The 27,934-nt window shown below is 35.6% G+C and overlaps 1 protein-coding gene across 2 annotated transcripts; it reads left to right on the forward strand.

The window, feature by feature from the left end:
• Positions 1–27,911, forward strand: far1 (fatty acyl CoA reductase 1). 2 transcript variants are annotated; one of them, XM_078791095.1, is made up of 13 exons: positions 1–494; positions 6,693–6,791; positions 8,233–8,349; positions 9,357–9,532; positions 12,553–12,732; positions 16,494–16,671; positions 16,739–16,783; positions 19,746–19,873; positions 19,938–20,005; positions 21,643–21,814; positions 25,261–25,390; positions 27,417–27,544; positions 27,606–27,911. In XM_078791095.1, the coding sequence occupies exons 2-13, from the start codon at positions 6,720–6,722 to the stop codon at positions 27,763–27,765; spliced, it is 1,554 nt and encodes a 517-aa protein (XP_078647221.1). In that variant the 5' UTR covers positions 1–494; positions 6,693–6,719; the 3' UTR covers positions 27,766–27,911. The 2 variants fall into 2 exon arrangements, with proteins under 2 accessions (XP_078647221.1, XP_057942349.2); XM_058086366.2 differs by lacking the exon at positions 21,643–21,814 and adding an exon at positions 21,115–21,286 and having other exon boundaries at positions 4–494.
• The last annotated feature ends 23 nt before the right edge of the window (positions 27,912–27,934 follow it).

The raw sequence follows: 27,934 nt of genomic DNA on the forward strand, positions 1-27,934 counted from the left end.
ACATGAACACATTTAAAAATCTTGTCCCGAGTATTCATCTTCTCATTAGTATTAGTATTAGTATTGGTACTTTTAACGTGATGAAGCTAATGAAGCTAATAACCGAACAAGCCCTCTCCCGTTCAAGTCCGCAGGCTAAATGAGCCAAAACCTGCCAAACATGTATCGGCAGTTATCGTCCACACCTTTTACTTCTTGTACTGACATGTTTTAATATCACACTCAAATCCGCGACATCGCCGTCAAGTTAGTAAACAGTAAGCTAGCTGATCCGTGTAGCTACTCCGGAGTGAGACCTCCTGTTTGTAAATTAGCTCTCTGTTCCCGTGACGTCACTACGCAGCTCCACGCCCCCTCCTAGGAGCGCCTTCCTCGTGAGTCTCCACCCTGCAATTTAGCGGTGCTAGTTCTACTCTCCTACACGAACCGGACGGAACGTCGTTTATCGATAGACTTATCGATAACCCCGGCACGTTTGCAGCCGCCGTCTTCGGGTATGTACAAGCTTGGTTTGCAGCGAAAAAGACCATGTTCAATCCCCGCCGTTGACTCGGCGGCAATGGCGATAAAACAGGAGAGTAACATTTTTAGCGTCTCCTTTCTCGTAGCAGACTTGAGCGCCTTTTTTTTTTATCTCCGAGCGGTAAAACTTTTACCGTCAATCAGATCTTTAAGTTTTGTGTGTGCGGCTAACAGCTAAAAAGCTAATTTGGTTCAACTGCAACTTTTTATTGGTTTGCCATTTCGTGTTTCTATGGGCGACGTCCACGGGGGAGAAGGGGGGGGGGGCAAGGGGGGGCAACAATGTGATTATGATGACACCACGCTTTTATGTCAAATGCTTCTTTCTTTCCTTCCTTCCTTCCTTCCTTACAGCAGGCGAACACGGTCATCGTGCTACCTTTTATTTTTGTACCACTAACTCGTCCGACTAACTCCAGCCGGGTCCGCATGCACAAAAATGCATTTTTCACATGAAGGGGTGTCCAAACTGCAGCCCTCGTGTTCTTTTTTTACAAGAATAAATCCAAAATATCGAGAGAAAAAAGTTGCAGTTTTATGGAAAAAAATAAAAGAAATCGGTAATTTTACAAGAATAAAGTAAAAAAAATATTAACAGAAAAAAGTTGCAATTTTATGGGAAAAAATGGAAGAAATCAGTCATTTTACAAGAATAAAGTCAAAAATATTTAGAGAAAAAAAGTTGCAATCTTATGAAAAAAAAATTAAACCAATCGGCAATTTTACAAGAATAAAGTCAAAAATATTAAGAGGAAAAAAGTTGTAAAAAATTGAGAATACTGTAATAGAAAATATTATGGCATATTACAGTATAATTAATGTAAAAATATACATTTAAATCCTAACATTTAAAAAAAAACAAAACAACAAATTTGCAATTTTATGCAAAAAAAAAAGAAATCGGTAATTTTACAAGAATAAAGTCAAAAATATTAAGAGGAAAAAAGTTGCAATTTTATGGAAAAAAATTGAAGAAATCTGTAATTTTACAAGAATAAAGTCAAAAATATTGACAGAAAAAAGTTGAAATTTTTTGGAAAAAAATAAAAGAAATTGGTAATTTTACAAGAATAAAGTAAAAAATATTAACAGAAGAAAGTTACAATTTTATGGAAAAAAATAAAAGAAATCAGTAATTTTACAAGAATAAAGTAAAAAATATTGACAGAAAAAAGTTGCAATTTTATGGGAAAAAAATGGAAGAAATCCATAATTTTACAAGAATAAAGTCCAAAATATTGAGAGAAAAAAGTTGCAATTTTATGGAAAAAAATAAAAAATAAATCAGTAATTTTCTAAGAATAAAATCAAAAATATTAAGAGTAAAAAAATGAGAATACTGTAATAGAGAATATTACGGCATATTACAGTATATTTCATGAAAAAATATACATTTAAATCCTAATATTAAAAAAACCCAAAAACAACCAAGTTGCAATTTTATGGGAAAAAATGGGAGAAATACGTAATTTTACAAGAATAAAGTCCAAAATATTGAGAGAAAAAAGTTGCAATTAAAAAAAAACTAACAAAACGACTAAAGTTGCAATTTTATGGAAAAAAAAAATCAGTAATTTTATAAGAATAAAGTCAAAAATATTAAGAGTAAAAAAATGAGAATACTGTAATAGAGAATATAACGGCATATTACAGTATATTTCATGAAAAAATATACATTTAAATCCTAATATTTAAAAAAACCCAAAACAACCAAGTTGCAATTTTATGGAAAAAAAATGAAGAAATCAGTAATTTTACAAGAATAAAGTCAAAAATATTAAGAGGAAAAAAATTGAAGAAATCAGTCATTATACAAGAATAAAGTCAAAAATATTGAGAGGAAAAAAAGTCACAATTTTATGGAAAAAAGGGAAGAAATCAGGAATTTTACAATAAAGTCAAAAATATTAAGAGGAAAAAAAAAAAATAAATCGATAATTTTACAAGAATAAAGTAAAAAATATTAAGAGGAAAACAGTAGTAAAAAATGAGAATACTGTAATAGAGAATATTACGGCATATTACAGTATAATTCAAGAAAAAATATACATTTAAATCCTAATATTATATTTAAAAAAAACGACTAAAGTTGGAATTTTATGGAAAAAAATGGAAGAAATCAGCAATTTTACAATAATAAAGTCAAAAATATTAAGAGGAAAAACGTTGTAAAAAAAAATACTGTAATAGTGAATATTACGACATACTACAGTATAATTCATGAAAAAATATACATTTAAATCCTAATATTATTAAAAAAAACAATCAAAACAACGACTAAAGTTGCAATTTTTGAAAAAATGAGGTTGCAGAAAGAGTTCTAATGTCAGGAGAATGAAGGGGAGGGAGCAACCTGCTGTGGCCCAGTATGGTGCACTGTATTCGGGCACATGCTCCAAGCAGCCGGTGTGCCGCTACGGAGGTCAAGAGAACCAAAGTACGGAGGGAGAGGATCCAGCTGGCTTGGCCCAGCAAGGTGCAGCATATTTGGGGTCACACTCTCCGGGTCTCTGGTGAACCTTAGGCACTTGTCAAATGATAAGGTACGCTTGGGGCTTTTCTGGTAATGTGCTACAACCGCGACTGGTGCTTTTCTGGTAATGTGCTACAACCACACATGCTGCTTTTCTGGTAATGTGCTACAACCACACATGCTGCTTTGCGGGTAATTCGCTACACCCGCACATGCTGCTTTCCTGGTAATGTACTACAATCGCGTATGTTGCTTTTCTGGGTAATTTGTTACAACCGCGCATGCTACTTTCCTGGTAATGTGCTACAACCGCACATGCTGCTTTCCTGGTAATGTGCTACAACCGCACCTGGTGCTTTTCTGGTAATGTGCTACAACCGTGCATGCTGCTTTTCGGGTAATTTGCTACAACTGCACATGCTGTTTTTCTGGTAATGTGCTACAACCGCACCTGGTGCTTTCCTGGAAATGTACTACAACCGTGCATGGTGCTTTTCTGGTAATGTGCTACAACCACACATGCTGCTTTTCTGGTAATGTGCTACAACCGCACCTGGTGCTTTTCTGGTAATGTGCTACAACCACACATGGTGCTTTTCGGGTAATTTGCTACAACCGCGCATGCTGCTTTTCTGGTAATGTGCTACAACCGTGCATGCTGCTTTTCTGGTAATGTACTACAACCGTGCATGCTGCTTTTCTGGTAATGTACTACAACCGTGCATGCTGCTTTTCTGGTAATGTGCTACAACCGTGCATGCTGCTTTTCGGGTAATTTGCTACAACCACACATGCTGCTTTTCTGGTAATGTGCTACAACCGTGCATGGTGCTTTTCGGGTAATGTACTACAACCGCATATGCTCCTTTTTGGGTAATTTGCTACAACCGCAATTGGTGCTTTTCTGGTAATGTACTACAACCATGCATGCTGTTTCTCTGGTAATGTGCTACAATCGTGCATGCTGCTTTTCGGGTAATTTGCTACAACCGCACATGCTGTTTTTCTGGTAATGTGGTACAACCGCACCTGGTGCTTTCCTGGAAATGTACTACAACCGTGCATGGTGCTTTTCTGGTAATGTGCTACAAACACACATGCTGCTTTTCTGGTAATGTGCTACAACCGCACTTGGTGCTTTTCTGGTAATGTGTTACAACCACACATGGTGCTTTTCGGGTAATTTGCTACAACCGCGCATGCTGCTTTTCTGGTAATGTGCTACAACCGCAAATGCTGCTTTTCTGGTAATGTACTACAACCGCGCATGCTGCTTTCCGGGTAATTTGCTACAACCGCACATGCTACTTTCCTGGTAATGTGCTACAACCGCACATGCTGCTTTCCTGGTAATGTGCTACAACCGCACCTGGTGCTTTTCTGGTAATGTGCTACAACCGTGCATGCTGCTTTTCGGGTAATTTGCTACAACTGCACATGCTGTTTTTCTGGTAATGTGGTACAACCGCACCTGGTGCTTTCCTGGAAATGTACTACAACCGTGCATGGTGCTTTTCTGGTAATGTGCTACAAACACACATGCTGCTTTTCTGGTAATGTGCTACAACCGCACCTGGTGCTTTTCTGGTAATTTGCTACAACCGCACATGCTGCTTTCCTGGTAATGTACTACAACCGCGCCTGGTGCTTTTCTGGTAATGTGCTACAACCGCACATGCTGCTTTCCTGGTAATGTACTACAACCGCGTATGTTGCTTTTCTGGTAATGTACTACAACCGCATATGTTGCCTTCCTGGTAATGTACTACAACCGCGTATGTTGCTTTTCTGGTAATGTACTACAACCGCATATGTTGCCTTCCTGGTAATGTACTACAACCGCATATGTTGCTTTCCTGGTAATGTACTACAACCGCGTATGTTGCTTTTCTGGTAATGTGCCACAACATTGCTCATGAGTTCCGGGTCGCTACCTTATCATTGTTGCTGATTTGCGTTGTCAAGTTGTTGTGTTTGTGCGACTGTCCGGCGTCGCCGCGGACGACGTGTGCTGCCAACGGCGAATCACAGCCGCGGTCGTTGGCGTTGTGAGTGGAGGAGCCGGAGGTTTGCATCATGTGGCGTCCTTGTTAGTCATCACAGAAATGTTCATCCCACCCAGCGGGGACGGAGCGACACGCTGCTATAGTAACTCACTCATGGCAAGCCGTGTTTGCCGCTACTGCACATGCTCACTGGAGCTTTTCCTGCTTGGTTTTGTCTATAAAGGGGAACTTGAAACCATCTTCCCCTTTTCTCACAGTTGTATATTGTCTCTTGCAATGGCCGCCTATTTCTCTATTTCAATCCATGTCCCGTCGTGGTGTGTTTACTGAACACACGAAAAAAAACCCGCATGCACAGCAACAAGCCTCGATGATGAATTTCCTTACGCAACGCTCTGTTTGATTTCCAGGTGAAGGCAAAGCCAGCGTGAAAAGGTTGAATTTTGTCAACTGATTTTTTTTTTTTTTTTTTTTATAAAATAAAATTTAAATATAAATAAATATTTAAATAAATGTAAATAAATATATATTTAAATAAGTAAATATTTGATTTGAGAAACTGAATATTAAGACTGTATTGTTTATTAATTGCGGATAAATGTTTCATTTTAATAAACTTGAATTGAATTGTTATTTTTATTTTAATTCATTGTTATTATTTTATTATTTATTTTATTATTGATTTTATTATTTGTCAGTTTTTTATGTGCACAATGTATTTTTTATTCAATTTATTTTATTTTAAATTTTTCATTATTATTATATTATTATTATTATATTGTATTATTTTATTGTTATTATGTATTTATTTATTATTATTATTTATTAATTTATTTTTAATTTTTATTCAAACATGGCGTAATATTTTTTATTCAATTTATTGTATTTATTTTCAATTTATTTTATTATTTCATTATTATAATATTATTATTATATTATTATAGTAAAGTAATATATAATTATTATTTTATTGTTATCATTTATTTATTAATTTATATTTTTTATTAATTTATTTTCAATTTATTTATTTTTTATCCTTGGGGAAACCCTGCAGCTAATGTAGCAGACATGCTAAGAAATTAAAATAATACATTTTTCATTTGAATAAACTTGACTTGAAATGTTGTTTTTATTTTATTATTATTTTATTATTATTTTGATTATTAATTTTATTATTTGTCCGTTTTTATGTGCACAATGTAATATTTTTTATTCAATTTATTTTATTTGTTTTCCATTTATTTTATTTTTTCAATTTATTGTATTTATTTTCAATTTATTTTTATTATTTTATTATTATTTATTTATTTATTTAAATTAATTTATTTTCAATTAAATGTATTTTTTTTTATTCAAACATGGCGCCATCCCACGCAGCCCACCACCACAGCTTCAACAATCCCCAGGGAAACCCTGCAGCTAATGTAGCAGACATGCTAAGAAATAATCGTTGACTTGTTAGTTGACTTAGTTCCCCCGAGTGCTTCTTTTGACGCTCATTACATTGGGCTACGTTGTGTATAACGGCTCTCGCTGTGGTGGGCTGGAGTCCCAAAGCTTCACGAGGTTTTTTTCCCCCTCATCGCGTCCTAGTTCTGTTATGTTGTTATGAATCACAACACTGTCTGCTGTCAAATATGATTTATTATTGTGTGTGTGTTTCTAACACCCCCCCCCCCCCCCCCCCGTAGTGAGGAGTTGAGCGACGGCAAGCGGACATGATGAACATCCCAGAATACTACGCGGGGAAGAATGTGCTGATGACCGGGGCAACTGGCTTCATGGGAAAGGTAGAGCACATTTAAAGCAACGTGTTGTTGATATTATTATTTCATATACATAAATACATATATATATATTTCATAACATGAACAAAAACACATTTGATTTGGAACTATCATAGTTTAGCATGCCTGAGAGCATGCTAAACTTGCACGAAGGTTTTTTTTTTTCCTTATTATCAAAATTTTTTTTTATTTTACGCTGAATTTATTCAACTCGATGTTTTGTGTTTGAATTTTGTCAACTGATTTTTTTATGCTGAACATTTGATTTGAGAAACTGAATATTAAAATGCTAAATTTTAACACAGGCATTGTTTATTAATTGCAGATTAATTTTTCATTTTAATAAACTTGACTAGAAATTTTATTATTTTTATTATTTTATTGTAATATTTAATATTATTATTATTATTATTAAAATAAGACACAGGAAACTTGTTTACACCTTCTAAATACACTTTTGAACATGATTAGAGCTCTCTTAACATGAAATAACACCCCTATAATAATAATAATTATTATTATGAATAATTTTATTATTTGTACATGAAATAACACCCCTACAGTCACCTTTACTCTCCTATTATCCAATATAGTAGACATAAAAAGACAAATTAAGACACAGGAAACTTGTTTACATCTTCTAAATACACTTTTTAACATGATTAGAGCCCCCTACACATGAAATAGCACCCCTATAGTCACCTTTACGCTCTTTTACCCAATATAGTAAACATAATAACTGAAACTAAGCCCTAAAAAATGTTTACGATCTTCTAAATACACTTTTTAACACGATTAGAGCCCTGTAGACATGAAATAACACCCCTATAGTCACCTTTACACTCTTTTTGCCCAATATAGTAAACATAATAACTGAAACTAAGCCCTAAAAACCTGTTTACCACCTTCTAAATACACTTTTTTTAACATGATTAGAGCCCTCTAGACATGAAATAACACCCCTATAGTCACATTTACACTCCTATTATCCAATATTGTAGACATAATAAGACACAGAAATTATTATTAATGTTATTATTGGTACGTTTTTTTATGTGCACAGTATATTTTTACTGATATATATATACATCCATATAATTTTATAAAAATAATACAAATGTTTAAATTTACAATTAATTAATTGTATTCATTATTTATTTATTTTAATTATTCTATTTTAAATGAACAAATTGAAACACAACAAATCTGTTCCATAATTGTGTCTAAAACACTCTTCATATTTACACTCCACTCACAATTAGCAGGCGAGCACCAAACATGGGAAGGTGTCCACCATTTTACCGCGAGGTGCATTCACAGACACTCCGAACTCCAAAAATCGTAGGAAACCACCGGAGATCCAAAACGCGTCACATCATGTCCGCATCACCACACCCCGGCCTTGACCTCTGAAAGCCACGTTCCACCCTTTCCTTCCCCCAAGGTGATGCTGGAGAAGCTGCTGAGGTCCTGCCCAGGAGTTCATGCTGTCTACGTGATGGTACGATCCAAGGCTGGTCAGGACCCCCAGGCCCGTGTTGCTGACATGGTCAGCTGCAAGGTAAGAGGAGCATTTTCTATCAGAGATGGGGATCATAAAAAGACATAAAAACCTGTTTACTACCTCATAAATATTCTTTTAAACATAATTAGAGCCCTCTAGACGTGAAATAACACCCCTATAGTCACCTTTACACTCCAATTACCCAATATAGTAGACATAATAAGAGAAAATAAGACATAGGAAACTTGTTTACACCTTCTAAATACACTTTTGAACCACATTAGAGCCCTCTAGACATGAAATAACACCCCTATAGTCACCTTTACACTCCTATTACCCAATCTAGTAGACATAATAAGAGAAAATAAGACAGAGAAAACCCGTTTACCACCTTATAAATACACCTTTTAACATCATTAGAGCCCTCTAGACATGAAATAGCATCCCTATATTCACCTTTACACTCCAATACCCAATTATGGTAGACATAATAAGAGAAAATAAGACATAGGAAACTTGTTTACACTTTCTAAATACACTTTTGAACATGATTAGAGCCTTCTAGACATGAAATAACACCCCTATAGTCACCTTTATACTCCTATTATCCAATATAGTAGACATAATAAGAGAAAATAAGACGGATAACTTGTTTACCACCTTTTGTTTACCTCTTTCAAGCATGATTAGAGTCTTCTAGACATGAAATAACACCCCTATAGTCACCTTTACACTCTTATTATCCAACATAGTAGACATAATAAGACAAAATAAGACACAGGAAACTTGTTTACACCTTCTAAATACACTTTTGAACATGATTAGAGCCCTGTAGACATGAAATAACACCCCTATAGTCATCTTTACACTCCTATTATCCAATATAGTAGACATAAAAAGACAAATTAAGACACAGGAAACTTGTTTACATCTTCTAAATACACTTTTGAACATGATTAGAGCCCTCTAGACATGAAATAGCACCCCTATAGTCCATTATAGACCATTATTTTCAAACGCTTCATAACAAACTTGATGAATGAAGTATCCCCCCCCCCCCGTAGTTGTTTGACAGGTTGCGAGATGAGCAGCCGTGCTTCGCCGAGAAGATCGTGGCCGTGGATAGCGACCTGACCAAGCCAGAGTTGGATCTGAGCAAGGAGGAGCAGAGCTTGCTGGCCGAACGCATCCACATCGTCTTCCACTGTGCCGCCACCATTCGCTTCAATGAGCCGCTCAAGTGAGTTCGATTCCAAAAATACCTTTTATCATGGCAAGATGAAAAACTGCAGGAATGGAACAAACCATTTGAGGAGAATAAAGTCCAAATATTAAGGACCTTAACGTGCCGCCATGGTTGGCGTCAATGGTCCACTCCAGTGAGCTGTTTTATTTGTCTACCTTTTGTGTAGACCAACTGCTGTTGCGTCTCGTTTGCTTGTGCAAAGATTGATAGAATGAATGAATAACGTGTGACGGGTGAATGCCTGCATTTATTCATGTTTGCTCAACTTGACACGACGCCTTGGATCCTCAACTGGTGGCCTCAGAGTGGCTGGAAATACTAGTCCGTCCCTCAGACATAGGAAACTTGTTTACACTTTCTAAATACACTTTTTAACATTATTAGAGCCCTCTAGACATGAAATAACACCCCTATAGTCACCTTTACACTCCTATTACCCAATATAGTAGACATAATAAGACATGGAAAGTGTGTTAACTACACGGTAAATACATTTTTGAACCACATTAGAGCCCTCTACACATGAAATAACACCCCTATAGTCACATTTACACTCCTATTATCCAATATTGTAGACATAGGAAACTTGTTTACACCTTCTAAATACACTTTTGAACAGGATTAGAGCTCTTTTGACATGAAATAACACCCCTATAGTTACCTTTACACTCCTATTGCGCAATATAGTAGACATAGTAAGACATGGAAAGCGTGTTAACTACATAGTAAATACACTTTTGAAGCACATTAGAGCTCTCTAGGCATGGAATAACAACCCTATAGTCACCTTTACACTCCTATTATCCAATATAGTAAACAAAATAAGACATTAGAAACTTGTTTTCCACCTAAATCCACTTTCGAGCATGATTAGAGCCCTCCAGACATGAAATAACTCCCCTATAGTCACCTTTACACTCCTATTATCCAATTATAGTAGACATAATAAGAGAAAATAAGACAGAAAATCTGTTTATCACCTTCTAAATACACTTTTGGATATGATTAGAGCTCTCGTGACATGAAATAACAGCCCTATAGTCACCTTTACACTCCTATTACCCAATATAGTAGACAAAATAAGACCTAAGAAACTTGTTTACCACCTTCTAAATCCACTACACTCCTACCAATACACTTTTGAAGCACATTAGAGCCCTCCAGACATGAAATAACATCCCTATAGTCACTTTTACACTCCTATTATCCAATTATAGTAGACATAATAAGATAAAATAAGACAGAAAATCTGTTTACACTTTTTGAATACACTTTTGAACATGATTAGAGCTCTCTTGACATGAAATAACACCCCTATAGTCACTGTTAAACTCCTATTACCCAATATAGTAGACATAATAAGACATGGACAGCATTTTAATTACATAGTAAATACTTTTTTAACATGATTAGAGCCCACTAGACATAAAATAACACCCCTATAGTCAGCTTTACACTCTGTATTGACATTGTAAATAGATTTGAACATGATTAGAGCTCTCTTGACATGAAATAACACCCCTATAGTCACAGTTACACTCCTATTACCCAATATAGTAAACATAAGGCATGGGCAGCGTAGTAAACTACATAGTAAATACACTTTTGAACCACAATAGAGCCCTCTAGACATGAAATAACACCCCTATAGTCACCTTTACACTCCTAATACCTAATATAGTAGACATAATAAGAGAAAATAAGATGGAAAAGACATGTTTACCACCTTCTAAATACACTTTTTAACATGATTAGAGCTCTCTAGACATGAGATAACACCCCTATAGTCACCTTTACACTCTGTATTGACATTGTAAATAGATTTGAACATGATTAGAGCTCTCTTGACATGAAATAACACCCCTATAGTCACAGTTACACTCCTATTACCCAATATAGTAAACATAAGGCATGGACAGCGTAGTAAACTACATAGTAAATACACTTTTGAACCACATTAGAGCCCTCTAGACATGAAATAACACCCCTATAGTTACCTTTACACTCCTAATACCTAATATAGTAGACATAATAAGAGAAAATAAGATGGAAAGAAATTGTTTACCACCTTCTAAATACACTTTTTAACATTATTAGAGCCCTCTACACATGAAATAACACCCCTATAGTCACCTTTACACTCCTAATACCTAATATAGTAGACATAATAAGAGAAAATAAGATGGAAAAAACATGTTTACCACCTTCTAAATAGACTTTTTAACATGCTTAGAGCTCTCTAGACATGAGATAACACCCCTATAATCACCTTTACACTCTGTATTGACATTGTAAATAGATTTGAACATGATTAGAGCTCTCTTGACATGAAATAACACCCCTATAGTCACAGTTACACTCCTATTACCCAATATAGTAAACATAAGGCATGGACAGCGTAGTAAACTACATAGTAAATACACTTTTGAACCACATTAGAGCCCTCTAGACATGAAATAACACCCCTATAGTTACCTTTACACTCCCAGTACCCAATATAGTAGACATAATAAGAGAAAATAAGATGGAAAGAAATTGTTTACCACCTTCTAAATACACTTTTTAACATTATTAGAGCCCTCTAGACACGAAATAACACCCCTATAGTCACCTTTACACTCCTAATACCTAATATAGTAGACATAATAAGAGAAAATAAGATGGAAAAAACATGTTTACCACCTTCTAAATAGACTTTTTAACATGATTAGAGCTCTCTAGACATGAGATAACACCCCTATAATCACCTTTACACTCTCATGATTAGAGCTCTCTTGACTTGAAATAACACCCCTATAGTCACAGTTACACTCCTATTACCCAATATAGTAAACATAAGGCATGGACAGCGTAGTAAACTACATAGTAAATACACTTTTGAACCACATTAGAGCTCTCTAGACATGAGATAACACCCCTATAGTCACCTTTACACTCTGTATTGACATTGTAAATAGAATTGAACATGATTGTAAAGATAGTAACGTAGCTTTTGTGTGTGTGTTTGCTCCCAGAGACGCCATGCAGCTCAACGTCTTGGCCACTCGGAAGATGCTGGCCCTGGGCCAGAAGATGAAGCACCTGGAAGTGTTCATCCACGTTTCCACGGCGTACGCCAACTGTGATCGGGAGCTGATTGAGGAAACGGTGTACCCTCCTCCTGTCGACTATGTCAAGCTCATTGACGCCCTGGAGTAAGTGGACTTGGGACAACGTCAACATTTTAGTTCAGCTATTCTCGTCGTCATTCTAGTAGTAGGAATTCTGAAATAACGTTCCAAGAAAAAAACTTCTAGGAAGAAATCCAGCAGGAAAAGGAAAAGACAATGGTAACTAATTAGCTCATTTTAGCAGCAAAGTCTTGAAATATTCAAGAAATATTAAATATATATTCTCTATCGCTCTCTTTATTTCTCTATCTCTCTATCTCCCTCTGTCTATCGCTCTCTCTCTCTCTTTCTCTATTGCTCTCTATCTGTCTCTCTCGCTATCTATCTATCTATCTATCATCTATCTCTCAATCTCTATCTATCTATCCATCCATCCATCCATCCACCCACCCACCCATTAACACACCAGTATATTAACACACCAGTATATTGACACACCAGTATATTGACACACCAGTATATTGACACACCAGTATAGTAACACACCAGTATATTAACACACCAGTATATTAACACACCAGTATATTAACACACCAGTATATTAACACACCAGTATATTAACACACCAGTATATTAACACACCAGTATCCCACCCACCCACCCATTAACACACCAGTATATTAACACACCAGTATATTAACACACCAGTATATTAACACACCAGTATATTAACACACCAGTATATTAACACACCAGTATATTAACACACCAGTATCCCACCCACCCACCCATTAACACACCAGTATATTAACACACCAGTATATTAACACACCAGTATCCCACCCACCCACCCATTAACACACCAGTATATTAACACACCAGTATATTAACACACCAGTATATTAACACACCAGTATATTAACACACCAGTATCCCACCCACCCACCCATTAACACACCAGTATATTAACACACCAGTATATTAACACACCAGTATCCCACCCACCCATTAACACACCAGTATATTAACACACCAGTATATTAACACACCAGTATATTAACACACCAGTATATTAACACACCAGTATCCCACCCACCCACCCATTAACAACACCAGTATCCCACCCACCCACCCATTAACACACCAGTATATTAACACACCAGTATATTAACACACCAGTATATTAACACACCAGTATAGTAACACACCAGTATGTAACACACCAGTATATTAACACACCAGTATATTAACACACCAGTATAGTAACACACCAGTATGTAACACACCAGTATATTAACACACCGGTATATTAACACACCAGTATATTAACACACCAGTATATTAACACACCGGTATGTAACACACCAGTATATTAACACACCAGTATGTAACACACCAGTATGTAACACACCAGTATGTAACACACCGGTATTTTAACACACCGGTATTTTAACATACCGGTATATTAACACACCAGTATATTAACACACCAGTATATTAACACACCAGTATATTAACACACCAGTGTAGTAACACACCAGTGTAGTAACACACCAGTATAGTAACACACCAGTATATTAACACACCAGTATAGTAACACACCAGTATAGTAACACACCAGTATAGTAACACACCAGTATATTAACACACCAGTATGTAACACACCAGTATGTAACACACCGGTATTTTAACACACCGGTATTTTAACATACCGGTATATTAACACACCGGTATATTAACACACCGGTATATTAACACACCAGTATAGTAACACACCAGTGTAGTAACACACCAGTATAGTAACACACCAGTATAGTAACACACCAGTATATTAACACACCAGTATATTAACACACCAGTATATTAACACACCAGTATATTAACACACCAGTATGTAACACACCAGTATATTAACACACCAGTATATTAACACACCAGTATATTAACACACCGGTATATTAACACACCGGTATATTAACACACCGGTATATTAACACACCGGTATATTAACACACCGGTATATTAACACACCAGTATATTAACACACCAGTATATTAACACACCAGTATATTAACACACCAGTATATTAAAACACCAGTATAGTAACACACCAGTATAGTAACACACCAGTATAGTAACACACCAGTATAGTAACACACCAGTATATTAACACACCAGTATATTAACACACCAGTATGTAACACACCAGTATATTAACACACCAGTATGTAACACACCAGTATGTAACACACCAGTATATTAACACACCAGTATATTAACACACCAGTATATTAACACACCAGTATGTAACACACCAGTATATTAACACACTAGTATGTAACACACCAGTATGTAACACACCAGTATATTAACACACCGGTATGTAACACACCGGTATGTAACACACCGGTATGTAACACACCGGTATATTAACACACCGGTATATTAACACACCAGTATGTAACACACCAGTATATTAACACACTAGTATGTAACACACCAGTATATTAACACACTAGTATGTAACACACCGGTATGTAACACACCGGTATATTAACACACCGGTATATTAACACACCAGTATGTAACACACCAGTATGTAACACACCAGTATGTAACACACCAGTATGTAACACACCAGTATGTAACACACCAGTATATTAACACACCGGTATGTAACACACCAGTATATTAACACACCAGTATGTAACACACCAGTATATTAACACACCAGTATATTAACCCACCAGTATATTAACCCACCAGTATATTAACCCACCGGTATGTAACGCACCAGTATAGTAACGCACCAGTATATTAACACACCAGTATGTAACACACCAGTATGTAACACACCAGTATATTAACACACCAGTATATTAACACACCAGTATGTAACACACCAGTATATTAACACACTAGTATGTAACACACTAGTATGTAACACACCAGTATATTAACACACTAGTATGTAACACACCGGTATGTAACACACCGGTATGTAACACACCAGTATGTAACACACCAGTATATTAACACACTAGTATGTAACACACCAGTATATTAACACACTAGTATGTAACACACCGGTATGTAACACACCAGTATATTAACACACCAGTATATTAACACACCAGTATATTAACACACCAGTATGTAACACACCAGTATAGTAACACACCAGTATAGTAACACACCAGTATATTAACACACCAGTATATTAACACACCAGTATGTAACACACCAGTATATTAACACACTAGTATGTAACACACTAGTATGTAACACACCAGTATGTAACACACCAGTATATTAACACACTAGTATGTAACACACCGGTATGTAACACACCGGTATGTAACACACCAGTATGTAACACACCAGTATGTAACACACCAGTATATTAACACACTAGTATGTAACACACCAGTATATTAACACACTAGTATGTAACACACCGGTATGTAACACACCAGTATATTAACACACCAGTATATTAACACACCAGTATGTAACACACCAGTATAGTAACACACCAGTATAGTAACACACCAGTATAGTAACACACCAGCATGTAACACACGAGGAGCGCTCAGGACCGCCTGGGGCCTATTGAGCAGGGCACTTTGAGCACTCGGAAGCAGGTTAGGTTCCACTACCGGGAATAAACGACAATCATTGAGTAGCATGATTCCGGCCGTGTGTTCCCGATTTTCCATATGAGCGGCTTTCCATGGCGCCATGTTAAACATTAATGGTGAACCTCTTTGGTGCAAACAATCTGTTGCGTCTGCACGTTTAAGCCCCGCCCCTTGGATTTTCCATGTTTCGGTTTGGTCCCCCAGCTGGATGGACGACGAGCTGGTGTCCACTCTGACCCCCAAGCTGATCGGGCGGCGTCCCAACACCTACACCTACACCAAAGCGCTGGCCGAGTACCTGGTCCAGCAGGAAGCCGGAGAACTCAACGTCGCCATCGTCAGGCCGTCCATTGTGGGGGCCAGCTGGAAGGAACCCTTCCCGGTCAGTTTCTCTTCACGTTCGACATTCCCGCTCCTTCGGACACTCAAATATTCCGACTGGCTTTCAGGGTTGGATCGACAACTTCAACGGACCCAGTGGAATATTCATCGCTGTAAGTATTTCTTCCTAGCGACTACTTAGGAGATTATTAAAGGGGAAGTACACTTTTTTTTGGAATGTTGCCCAGCATTCCCAATCCTTCTCTCAAACAAGTCGTAATAATTTTGATGAAATTGAGGTCGGAGAAGAAGGTTAAAAAGGAAAAATAACAAAAATAATGTCAAAATATTGAGGGATTAAACTTGTAATATTAAAAGGAATAATAGAATTATTTTAGTGGCATAGAGTGGAAATATTTAAGGAAAAAAAATCCCCCCGAGTCGTAATATTTTTTAAAATAATTTTTTAAAATAATTATAATTTTTATAAATAATTTTTGTAAGTATATAAATTTTTTATAATATTTTTTTATCATTGTTAGGAAATTGAGGTTGGAGAAGAAGGTTAAATTATAACAATTATAAATTATTAATACTAGAAAGGAAAAATAACAAAAATAATGTCAAAATATTGAGGGAAAAATTCTTAAAATATGAGATTAAACTTGTAATATTATAAGGAATAATTATTTTATTTTAGTGTAATAGAGTGGAAATATTTCCCCCCAAGTTGTAATATTTTTTTTTATATTTTTTAAATATAATTAAAATTGTAACAATTTTTTAACTAATATTTTTTTAATTATATAAAATTTTTATAATATTTTTGTATCATTGTTAGGAAATTGAGGTTGGAGAAGAAGGTTAAATTATAACCATTATAAATTATTAATACTAGAATATGATGGGAATAAGGTCAAAGTATTTTGGGAATAAAATCATAAAAAATAAAATCAATCCCCCCGAGTCGTAATATTTTTCAAAATATTTTTTTTAAATAATTATAATTTTTATAAATAATTTTTGTAAGTATATAAAATTTTTAGAATATTTTTTTATCATTGTTAGGAAATTGAGGTTGGAGAAGAAGGTTAAATTATAACAATTATAAATTATTAATACTAGAAAGGAAAAATAACAAAAATAATGTCAAAATATTGAGGGAAAAATTCTTAAAATATGAGATTAATCTTGTAATATTATAAGGAATAATTATTTTATTTTAGTGTAATAGAGTGGAAATATTTCCCCCCGAGTTGTAATATTTTTTTTAATATTTTTTAAATATAATTAAAATTGTAACAATTTTTTAACTAATATTTTTTTAATTATATAAAATTTTTATAAGATTTCTGTATCATTGTTAGGAAATTGAGGTTGGAGAAGAAGGTTAAATTATAACCATTATAAATTATTAATACTAGAATATGATGGGAATAAGGTCAAAGTATTTTGGGAATAAAATCATAAAAAATAAAATCAATCCCCCCGAGTCGTAATATTTTTTTAAAATAATTTTTTAAAATAATTATAATTTTTATAAATAATTTTTGTAAGTATATACAATTTTTAGAATATTTTTTTATCATTGTTAGGAAATTGAGGTTGGAGAAGGTTAAATTATAACAATTATAAATTATTAATACTAGAAAGGAAAAATAACAAAAATAATGTCAAAATATTGAGGGAAAAATTATATTATATAATTATATAAATTATTAATACTAGAATATGATGGGAATAAGGTCAAAGTATTTTGGGAATAAAATCATAACATTATGAAAATAACATTTGCAAAGATTACTTCAGTAGAAAGATTCTTAAATATTACAAGATTAAACTTGTAATATTATGAGGAATATTATGAGGAATAATAATTTTATTTTAGTGGCATAGAGTGGAAATATTTTAGAAAAAATGTTTTTGCTCCCCCCCAAGTCAAAATAATTTTTGGGAAATTTTTAGGAAATTGAGGTCGGGGAAGAAGGTTAGGGAAAACAATTTTTTTCTAAAATATTTCCACTCTATGCCACTAAAATAAAATTAATTAAATTAAATAAAATTAAATAAAAAGTTTAATCTTGTAATATTTGAATTTCCTAAAAGTTTCCAAAAAAGTATTACGACTTTATTACGATTTTTTTTCTAAAATATTTCCACAGTATGCCACTAAAATTAAATTAATTAAATTAATTAAATTAATTAAAAAGTTTAATCTTGTAATATTTTAATTTCCTAAAAGTTTCCAAAAAATTATTACGACTTTATTACAATTTTTTTTTCTAAAATATTTCCACACTATGCCACTAAAATAAAATTATTATTCGGCATAATATTACAAGTTTAAACTTGTAATATTTTAAGAATATTTCTCTCAATATTTTGACCATGTTTTTTCAGTTTTTCAACTTTCTACTGAAGTATTCCTTACAAATTTTATTTTCATAATGTTTTGATTTTATTCCCATAATACATTGACCTTATTCCCATCATATTCTAGTATTAATAATTTGTAATCGTTATGATTTAACCTTCTTCCCCGACCTCAATTTCCTAAAAATTTCCCAAAAATTAATACAACTTTAGAAAAAAAAATTCCTAAAATATTTCCACTCTATGCCACTAAAATAAAATTATTATTCCTCATAATATTACAAGTTTAATCTTGAAATATTTTAAGAAATTTTCCCTCAATAATTTGACCATGTTTTTGCAAAAAAATTCATAATGTTCTGATTTTATTCCCATCATATTCTAGTATTAATAATTTATAATCGTTATAATTTAACCTTCTTCCTCAACCTCAATTTCCTAACAATTATACAAAAATATATTATAAAAATTTTATATAATTAAAAAATTATTAATAAAAAATTTATTAAAGTTATAATTACATTTAAAAAAACTTTTTTTTTTTAAATATTACGACTCGGGGGGTGGGGGGACAAAATTTTTTCTTAAATATTTCCACTCTATGCCACTAAAATAAAATAATTATTCCTTATAATATTACAAGTTTAATCTCGTCATATTTTAAGATTTTTTCCCTCAATATTTTGACATTATTTTTGTTATTTTTCGTATATTTCATATATGTATTTATATATCATATGTTTCATATATTTCCCCCAACAGGCGGGAAAAGGGATCCTCCGCACGATGAGAGCGTCTAACGACGCCGTGGCTGATCTGGTACCCGTAGATGTCGTCATCAACGCCACGCTGGCTGCCGCCTGGTACTCGGGGTCTCGGAGAAGTAACAGGTGAGAAAGCGTGTGTGTGTGTGTGTGTGTACGCTCCTAATTCACGTTGCCGCCTTCACTGCAGGCCCAAATCCATCCTGGTGTACAACTGCACTACCGGTGGCATCAACCCCTTCCACTGGGGACAAGTTGGTACGTTGCAACACAAACATAAGCCCGCCTTTAATCCTCCTCTTCATCAGCCAATCGCATCACGGCGTCTCGTTACGAATTCAGCAGGTTTTGTTCGCCCGTTTCATCCGAATCCTGACTTCTTTTGTTTACGTTTGTTTGGGTTTTTTTTAGCGAATCACAGCTGAAGGAAAGATTTGAATTTTCGTGTTGAAGTCTGACTAACTTTTATTTACTCCACGGTTAGCAAAAGCGCTAACAAAGTCCAAATGTTCAAATATTCAATAGCAAAAATGTATTTATTTATTATTAAATATTTTAATTTATTTATTAAAACATTTATTTCCCTTTTCTGTGCTTTTTTTAAGACTCGAGATTTAAAAAAAAACATTTTTTTCTTGAATATTTCCACTGTATTCCACTAAAATGACATTATTTTTCCTCATAATTTTCCATAACTTGTGGATATAGTTCATCTTCAAACAGCTAAAATAATACATAAGGCTAAAAATAACCAATTAGCCAAAAATATCATTAAATTAAATTAAATTAAATTAATAATTTAGTTACATTGATTAAATAATTCCATTTATGAATTAATTAAATTATAATTCAATTTCATAAAAAAATAAAAGTAAAACAAAAAAAACTTAAACTATATTAGGAAAGCAGGAAGTGAACAAATGTAACCGTTACTGATTGTAAAAGTACCCATTATGTCTTTGTATGGTCATATCACTTCATACTTCGGCACATCACAAAAAATTTAAAAATTAATTAATTTAATTAAAATTATTAATAATTAAATTTAATTAAACTTATTCATTAAATAATAATTTAATTTTATTAAAAAATCAAAATAAAACAAAAACGGCACACACCAAAAAATTTAATTAATTAATAATTTGATTTAATAATTTAATAATAATTCCATTACATTTATTAATTAATTTAATAATAAATTAGTTAGTTTTATTATTTAAATAATAATTTAATTTAATAAAATAAAAAAAAACAAAAAAAATTTTTAGGAAAGCAGGAAGTGAACAAATGTAACAGTTGTACTGATTGTAAACCTCCCAAATCTTGTTTTTTTTGTTGTTTTTTTTGTTGTTTTTGTTTTTTTTTAGAATACCATGTAATATCGACTTTCAAGAGGAACCCCCTCGAGCAGGCGTTCCGTCGCCCCAATGTAAATCTCACGTCCAATCACCTGATCAATCAGTACTGGATCGCTGTGAGCCACAAAGCTCCGGCCTTCCTCTACGACGTGTACCTCAGGCTGATTGGACGGGAGCCCAGGTAACCTCAACGAGCACCGCCGTAACCCCCCCCCCCCCCCCTCTCTCACCCCCCCCGACCCCCCACGCACTTCCTGTCGGCTACTGTGTGGTAACATCTGCATGTGTGGCGCTGCTCGTTCAAGATGGATGACACGGCTTGTTTCCAATGCATGCTGGGGGATTCTTCCGGGTATTTTTCCGAGTACTTGCTTTGGAAACCCGACTCAGGTGACCATGCTTCTAAACGCCTCGCTTACCTGCTGATGCTGACTTCGTCAACCGCCAAAGATCCGACGTCGATGGCGCTGCGCTCTGTATGATCTTAGCGTCGGGATGATGACATCCTGTTTGTCATGTCTTTCGTTCCTCCTGCAGAGAACTGTATAAACATGAGCTTCAAGAGCAATCCTGTAGAGCAGGCTTTCAGAAGGCCCAATGTCAATCTGCGCTCCAACGCTTTTACTAATCAATACTGGACCGCCGTCAGCCACACAATGCCAGCGCTCGTCTATGACGGCTATCTCAGGCTAACGGGCCGAAAGCCTCGGTAAGGTCGCCCACATGTGTCCACCCTTTCCCTCCCTCATGGTCTAGACTAGGGATCGACCGATACCGATTTTTTTCCATCACCCTTAGCCGATTTAGCTTGGCCGATACTGCTTTTGCTACATAAATTTACATGAAAAAATAACAATGATAACAAATATTCCAGGTCTCAAGTAAGGATCCACCGATATTTTTTTTGAGCCGATACCGATTTTTTCCCATCACCCTTAGCCGATATTTGTGGCCGATACTGATTTTGCTCCCTCAATTTACATGAAAAAATAACAATGATAACAAATATTCTTGGTCTCAAGTAAGGATCGACCGATTTTTTTCGAGCCGATACCGATTTTTTTCCATCACCCTTAGCCGATGGCCGATATTTGTAGCCGATATTGCTTTTTCTCTCTCAATTTACATGAAAAAATAACAATGATAACAAATATTCCAGGTCTCAAGTAAGGATCGACCGATTTTTTTCGAGCCGATACCGATTTTTTCCCATCACCCTTAGCCGTTGGTCGATATTTGTAGCCGATACTGCTTTTGTACCCTCAATTTACATGAAAAAATAACAATGATAACAAATATTCTAGGTCTCAAGTAAGGATAGACCGATTTTTTTCGAGCCGATATACCGATTTTTTCCCATCACCCTTAGCCGATATTTGTGGCCGATACTGATTTTGCTCCCTCAATTTACATGAAAAAAATGACAATGATAACAAATATTCCAGGTCTCAAGTAAGGATCGACCGAATTTTTTTTCGAGCCGATACCGATTTTTTTCCATCACCCTTAGCCGATTTAGCTTGGCCGATACTGCTTTTGCTACATAAGTTTACATGAAAAAATGACAATGATAACAAATATTCCAGGTCTCAAGTAAGGATCCACCGATATTTTTTTGAGCCGATACCGATTTTTTCCCATCACCCTTAGCCGATATTTGTGGCCGATACTGATTTTGCTCCCTCAATTTACATGAAAAAATGACAATCATAACAAATATTCCAGGTCCCAAGTAAGGATCGGCTGATTTTTTCCGAGCTGATACCGATTTTTTCCCATCACCCTTAACCGATGGTCGATATTTGTAGCCGATACTGCTTTTGCACCCTCAATTTACATGAAAAAATAACAATGATAACAAATATTCTAGGTCTCAAGTAAGGATCGACCGATTTTTTTTTCGAGCCGATACCGATTTTTTCCATCACCCTTAGCCGTTGGTCGATATTTGTGGCCGATACTGCTTTTGCACCCTCAATTTATATGAAAAAATAACAATGATAACAAATATTCTAGGTCTCAAGTAAGGATCGACCGATTTTTTTCGAGCCGATACCGATTTTTTTCCATCACCCTTAGCCGATGGCCGATATTTGTAGCCGATATTGCTTTTGCTCCCTCAATTTACATGAAAAAATAACAATGATAACAAATATTCTAGGTCTCAAGTAAGGATCGACCGATTTTTTTCGAGCCGATACCGATTTTTTTCCATCACCCTTAGCCGTTGGTCGATATTTGTAGCCGATACTGCTTTTGCTCCCTCAATTTATATGAAAAAATGACAATGATAACAAATATTCCAGGTCTCAAGTAAAGATTGACTGATTTTTTTCGAGCCGATACCGATTTTTTTCCATCACCCTTAGCCGATGGCCGATATTTGTAGCCGATACTGCTTTTGTACCCTCAATTTACATGAAAAAATAACAATGATAACAAATATTCTAGGTCTCAAGTAAGGATCGACCGATTTTTTTCGAGCCGATACAGATTTTTTTCCATCACCCTTAGCCGATATTTGTAGCCGATACTGCCTTTGGTCCCTCAATTTACATGAAAAAATGACAATGATAACAAATATTCCAGGTCTCAAGTAAGGATCGACCGATATGGGGTTTTTTTTCGAGCCGATACAGATTTTTTTCTATCACCCTTAGCCGATATTTGTGGCCGATACTGCTTTTGCTCCCCCAATTTACATGACAAAATGACAATTATAACAAATATTCCAGGACTCAAGTAAGGATCGACCGATATGGTTTTTTTCGTGCCGATTTTTTTCCATCACCCTTAGCCGATGGCCGATATTTGTAGCCGATACTGCTTTTGCTCCCTAAATTTATATGAAAAAAGACAATGATAACAAATATTCCAGGTCTCAAGTAAGGATCGACCGATTTTTTTTTCGAGTCGATATCAATTTTTTTCCATCACCCTTCGCCGATGGCCGATTTTGCTTGGGCCGATATTTGTGGCCGATACTGCTTTTGCTCCCTCAATTTACATGAAAAAATGACAATGATAACAAATATTCCAGGTCTCAAGTAAGGATCGACCGATATTTTTTTTCGAGCCGATACCGATTTTTTTCCCCATCACCCTTAGCCGATGGCTGATTTTGCATGGGCCGATATTTGCGGCCGATACTGCTTTTGCTCCCTCAATTTACATGAAAAAATGACAATGATAACAAATATTCCAGGTCTCAAGTAAGGATCGACCGATATGTTTATTTTTTCGAGCCGATGCCAATACCGATTTTTTTCCATCACCTTTAGCCAATATTTGTAGCCGATACTGTTGTTGCTCCCTCAATTTACATGAAAAAATAACAATGATAACAAATATTCCAGGTCTCAAGTAAGGATCGACCGATATTTTTTTTTCGAGCCGATACCGATTTTTTTTCATCACCCTTAGTGGATGGCCGATTTAGCTTGGGCTGATATTTGTAGCCGATACTGCTTTATTTATATGAAAAAAGACAATGATAACAAATATTCCAGGTGTCAAGTAAGGATCGACCGATATTTTTTTTTTTGAGCCGATACCGTTTTTTTTTTCTCATCACCTTTAGCCGATGGCCGATATTGCATGGGCCAATATTTGCGGCCGATACTGCTTTTGCTCCCTCAATTTACATGAAAAAATGACAATGATAACAACGATACGGTTTTTTTCGAGCCGATGCAGATTTTTTCCATCACAATTAAATTCAATTAAATTAAATTAGGTGCGAAAATTAGTTTGCTGTTATATTTGTAAACAATATTTGAATGCAGCACAGCCTTTTTTGCTGTTGTTTACATTGGTATACTCGTTCAGATATTTCAGCTGGATTTGTCGCTTTTTTTTAGTTGGGAACTGATATTTCCCTGAAACTTACCCTATGTTCTACTGCTGATTACTAAAGAAGGGAAAAGGTAGAAACAGATTTAATTTCCGTGTAGTCCAATCATGGCCGTCAAAACGTAGCATCACTTGTTTTTATGTTGCTCACCGTCTCTTCCTCGCTCACCACGCTTCTTCTGGCCACCGCATTCCCCCTCCTCACCCTAACCCCACCCTCGTTTGTACCATTTGTAACACCACTCCTACCCCCCCTCTCCCCCCCGTCCCGCCTCATTCATTGACTCTCCCGCCCTGTGCAAGGATGATGAAGACCATCGGCCGCCTCCATAAAGCCATGATGGTGCTGGAATATTTCACCAGTCACTCGTGGCTGTGGAACACCGACAACGTCGCCATGTTGATGGCCCACATGAGCCCCGAGGATAAAAAGGTAAGACCCTACCATAATAGTGCACACCAGTGAAAATGATTGTTGCTATGCTAATGTCAGCAGTTAGCATTGCTAGCATGTTAGCATTGCTAGCATGTTAGCATTGCTAGCATGTTAGCATTGCTAGCATGTTAGCATTGCTAGCACGTTAGCATTGCTAGCATGCTAACATGTTAGCATTGCCAGCATGTTAGCATTGCCAGCATTTTAGCATTGCTAGCATGTTAGCATTGCTAGCATGTTAGCATTGCTAGCATTGCCAGCATTTTAGCATTGCTAGCACGTTAGCATTGCTAGCACGTTAGCATTGTTAGCATTGCCAGCATTTTAGCATTGCTAGCATTGTTAGCATTGCCAGCATTTTAGCATTGCTAGCATGTTAGCATTGCTAGCATGTTAGCATTTCCAGCATGTTAGCATTTCCAGCATGTTAGCATTGCTAGCATGTTAGCATTGCTCGCATGCTAACATTAACATGATAGTGTTAAGTGTCTGCTTAAGTTCATATTCCCCAAAATGGCAAAAACATTGCATCAGCATGATAACAATGCTAAAGTTAGCATGTTAACACATACCGTAATCGTGTGCACCTATGAAAATGGCTAAAAATGCTATTATGCCGAATTGGCATGCTAGCAATGCTAACATTAGCATGCTGATACTAGCATAATAGTGCCTACCTATGGCAAAAGTAGTATGTAGTAGTATGTAAAAACTAGTATGCTAATGTCAGCATGTTCACAATGCTAAAGTTAGCATGATAACACATACCATAATAGTGTGCTCCTGGTATGTAAATGGCAAAACATGCTACTAAGCTAATGTTTGCATGCTAACATTAGCATGATAGTGATACGTGTCTGCTTAAGTTAATCACAATAATGGCAAAACGATGTCTTGTATGCTAATGTCAGCATGTTAACAATGCTAACATTGGCATGTTAAAACCTACCATAATAGTGCGCACCTGCGAAAATGGCAAAACTTTGCCATTGTTGCTACGCTAATGATAGCAGTTAGCATTGCTAGCATGCTAATATTAGCATGATAGTGTTCAGTGTCTGTTTGAGTTCATATTCACAATTCACAAAAAATTCTAGTATGCTAATGCCAGCATGTTAACAATGCTAAAGTTAGCATGTTAACACATACCATAATAGTGTGCACCTATGAAAGTGGCTAAAAATGCAATTATGCTGAATTGGCATGCTACCGATGCTAACAGTAGCATGCTGATACTAGCGTAATAGTGCCTACCTATGGCAAAAACATTTCTAGTATGCTAATGTCAGCATGTTAACAATGCTAAAGTTAGCATGTTAGCATATACATAGCAGTTAGCATTGCTAGCATGCTAATATTAGCATGATAGTGTTCAGTGTCTGTTTAAGTTATATTCACAATTCAAAAAAAATTCTAGTATGCTAATGTCAGCATGTTAACAATGCTAAAGTTAGCATGTTAACACATACCATAATAGTGTGCACCTATGAAAATGGCTAAAAATGCAATTATGCTGAATTGGCATGTTACCGATGCTAACAGTAGCATGCTGATACTAGCGTAATAGTGCCTACCTATGGCAAAAACATTTCTAGTATGCTAATGTCAGCATGTTAACAATGCTAAAGTTAGCATGTTAACATGCTAACTTTAACAATGCTAAAGTTAGCATGTTAACATATACCATAATAGTGTGCATCTATGAAAATGGCTAAAAATGCTATTATGCTGAATTGCCATGCTAGCAATGCTAACATTAGCATGCTGATACCTAGAATAATAGTGCCTACCTATAAAAATTACATAATTTCCTTAAAAATAAAATAATAATACAATTATTAAAAAAATAATACAAAGCTAGCATTAGCGGTAGCATAATAAGATACAATTTTAATGATAAGAGTACATTTGGAACAGTAGTATGGGCCTGCTGTGCTTTGCTTGCAGGCCCATAAAGAGCTGGCTTGAAATGAATGTTCCTCACGTTCCTCACCTTTGCCGTTTATCCGTGGCGCCACTGCAGGTATTTAACTTTGACGTCCGTCAGCTGCACTGGGCGGAGTACATGGAAAGTTACTGCATGGGTACCAAGAAGTACGTACTCAACGAGGAGCTCTCAGGGCTGCCTGCCGCACGCAAGCACCTCAACAAGTAAGTCCTTCTCACCTCATGAATCGGAGAAGATCCACAGTTCATCTTCCCACTTTTGCAGGCTGAGGAACATCCGCTACACCTTCAACGGCATCCTGCTGGTCCTCATTTGGCGCATCTTCATCGCCCGCTCTCAGATGGCACGGAACATCTGGTACTTTGTGGTGAGCCTGTGCTTCAAGTTCCTGTCCTACTTCCGAGCTTCCTCCACTATGAGATAGTGAAAAGCCGTGGAGAGTCGTTTGAGTCGTTCGTTCCAAGTGAGTGGAAACATCTCAATCGCTCGCTGAGGAGCGGGACGGCGGCCTGGAATCTGACATTTTTGTACAATAAAGACGCTGTAGGTCAATGTATGCTAAACGATCCACGCTTTAGCTTGTTTTTTAGTAG

This window comes from Doryrhamphus excisus, linkage group LG6, assembly GCF_037039965.1.
Source record: "Doryrhamphus excisus strain RoL-2023G ecotype Guam linkage group LG6, RoL_Dexc_Guam_v1.1, whole genome shotgun sequence".
Lineage (NCBI taxonomy): Eukaryota > Metazoa > Chordata > Actinopteri > Syngnathiformes > Syngnathidae > Doryrhamphus > Doryrhamphus excisus.

Excerpts from the sequence above, each read along its gene's own strand:
- far1 (XM_078791095.1), top strand. The coding sequence starts at position 6,720 with ATGATGAACATCCCAGAATACTACGCGGGGAAGAATGTGCTGATGACC. Across the intron at positions 12,733-16,493 it reads AAGCTCATTGACGCCCTGGA|CTGGATGGACGACGAGCTGG; the intron begins GTAAGTGGACTT and ends TTGGTCCCCCAG. Across the intron at positions 21,815-25,260 it reads CTAACGGGCCGAAAGCCTCG|GATGATGAAGACCATCGGCC; the intron begins GTAAGGTCGCCC and ends GCCCTGTGCAAG.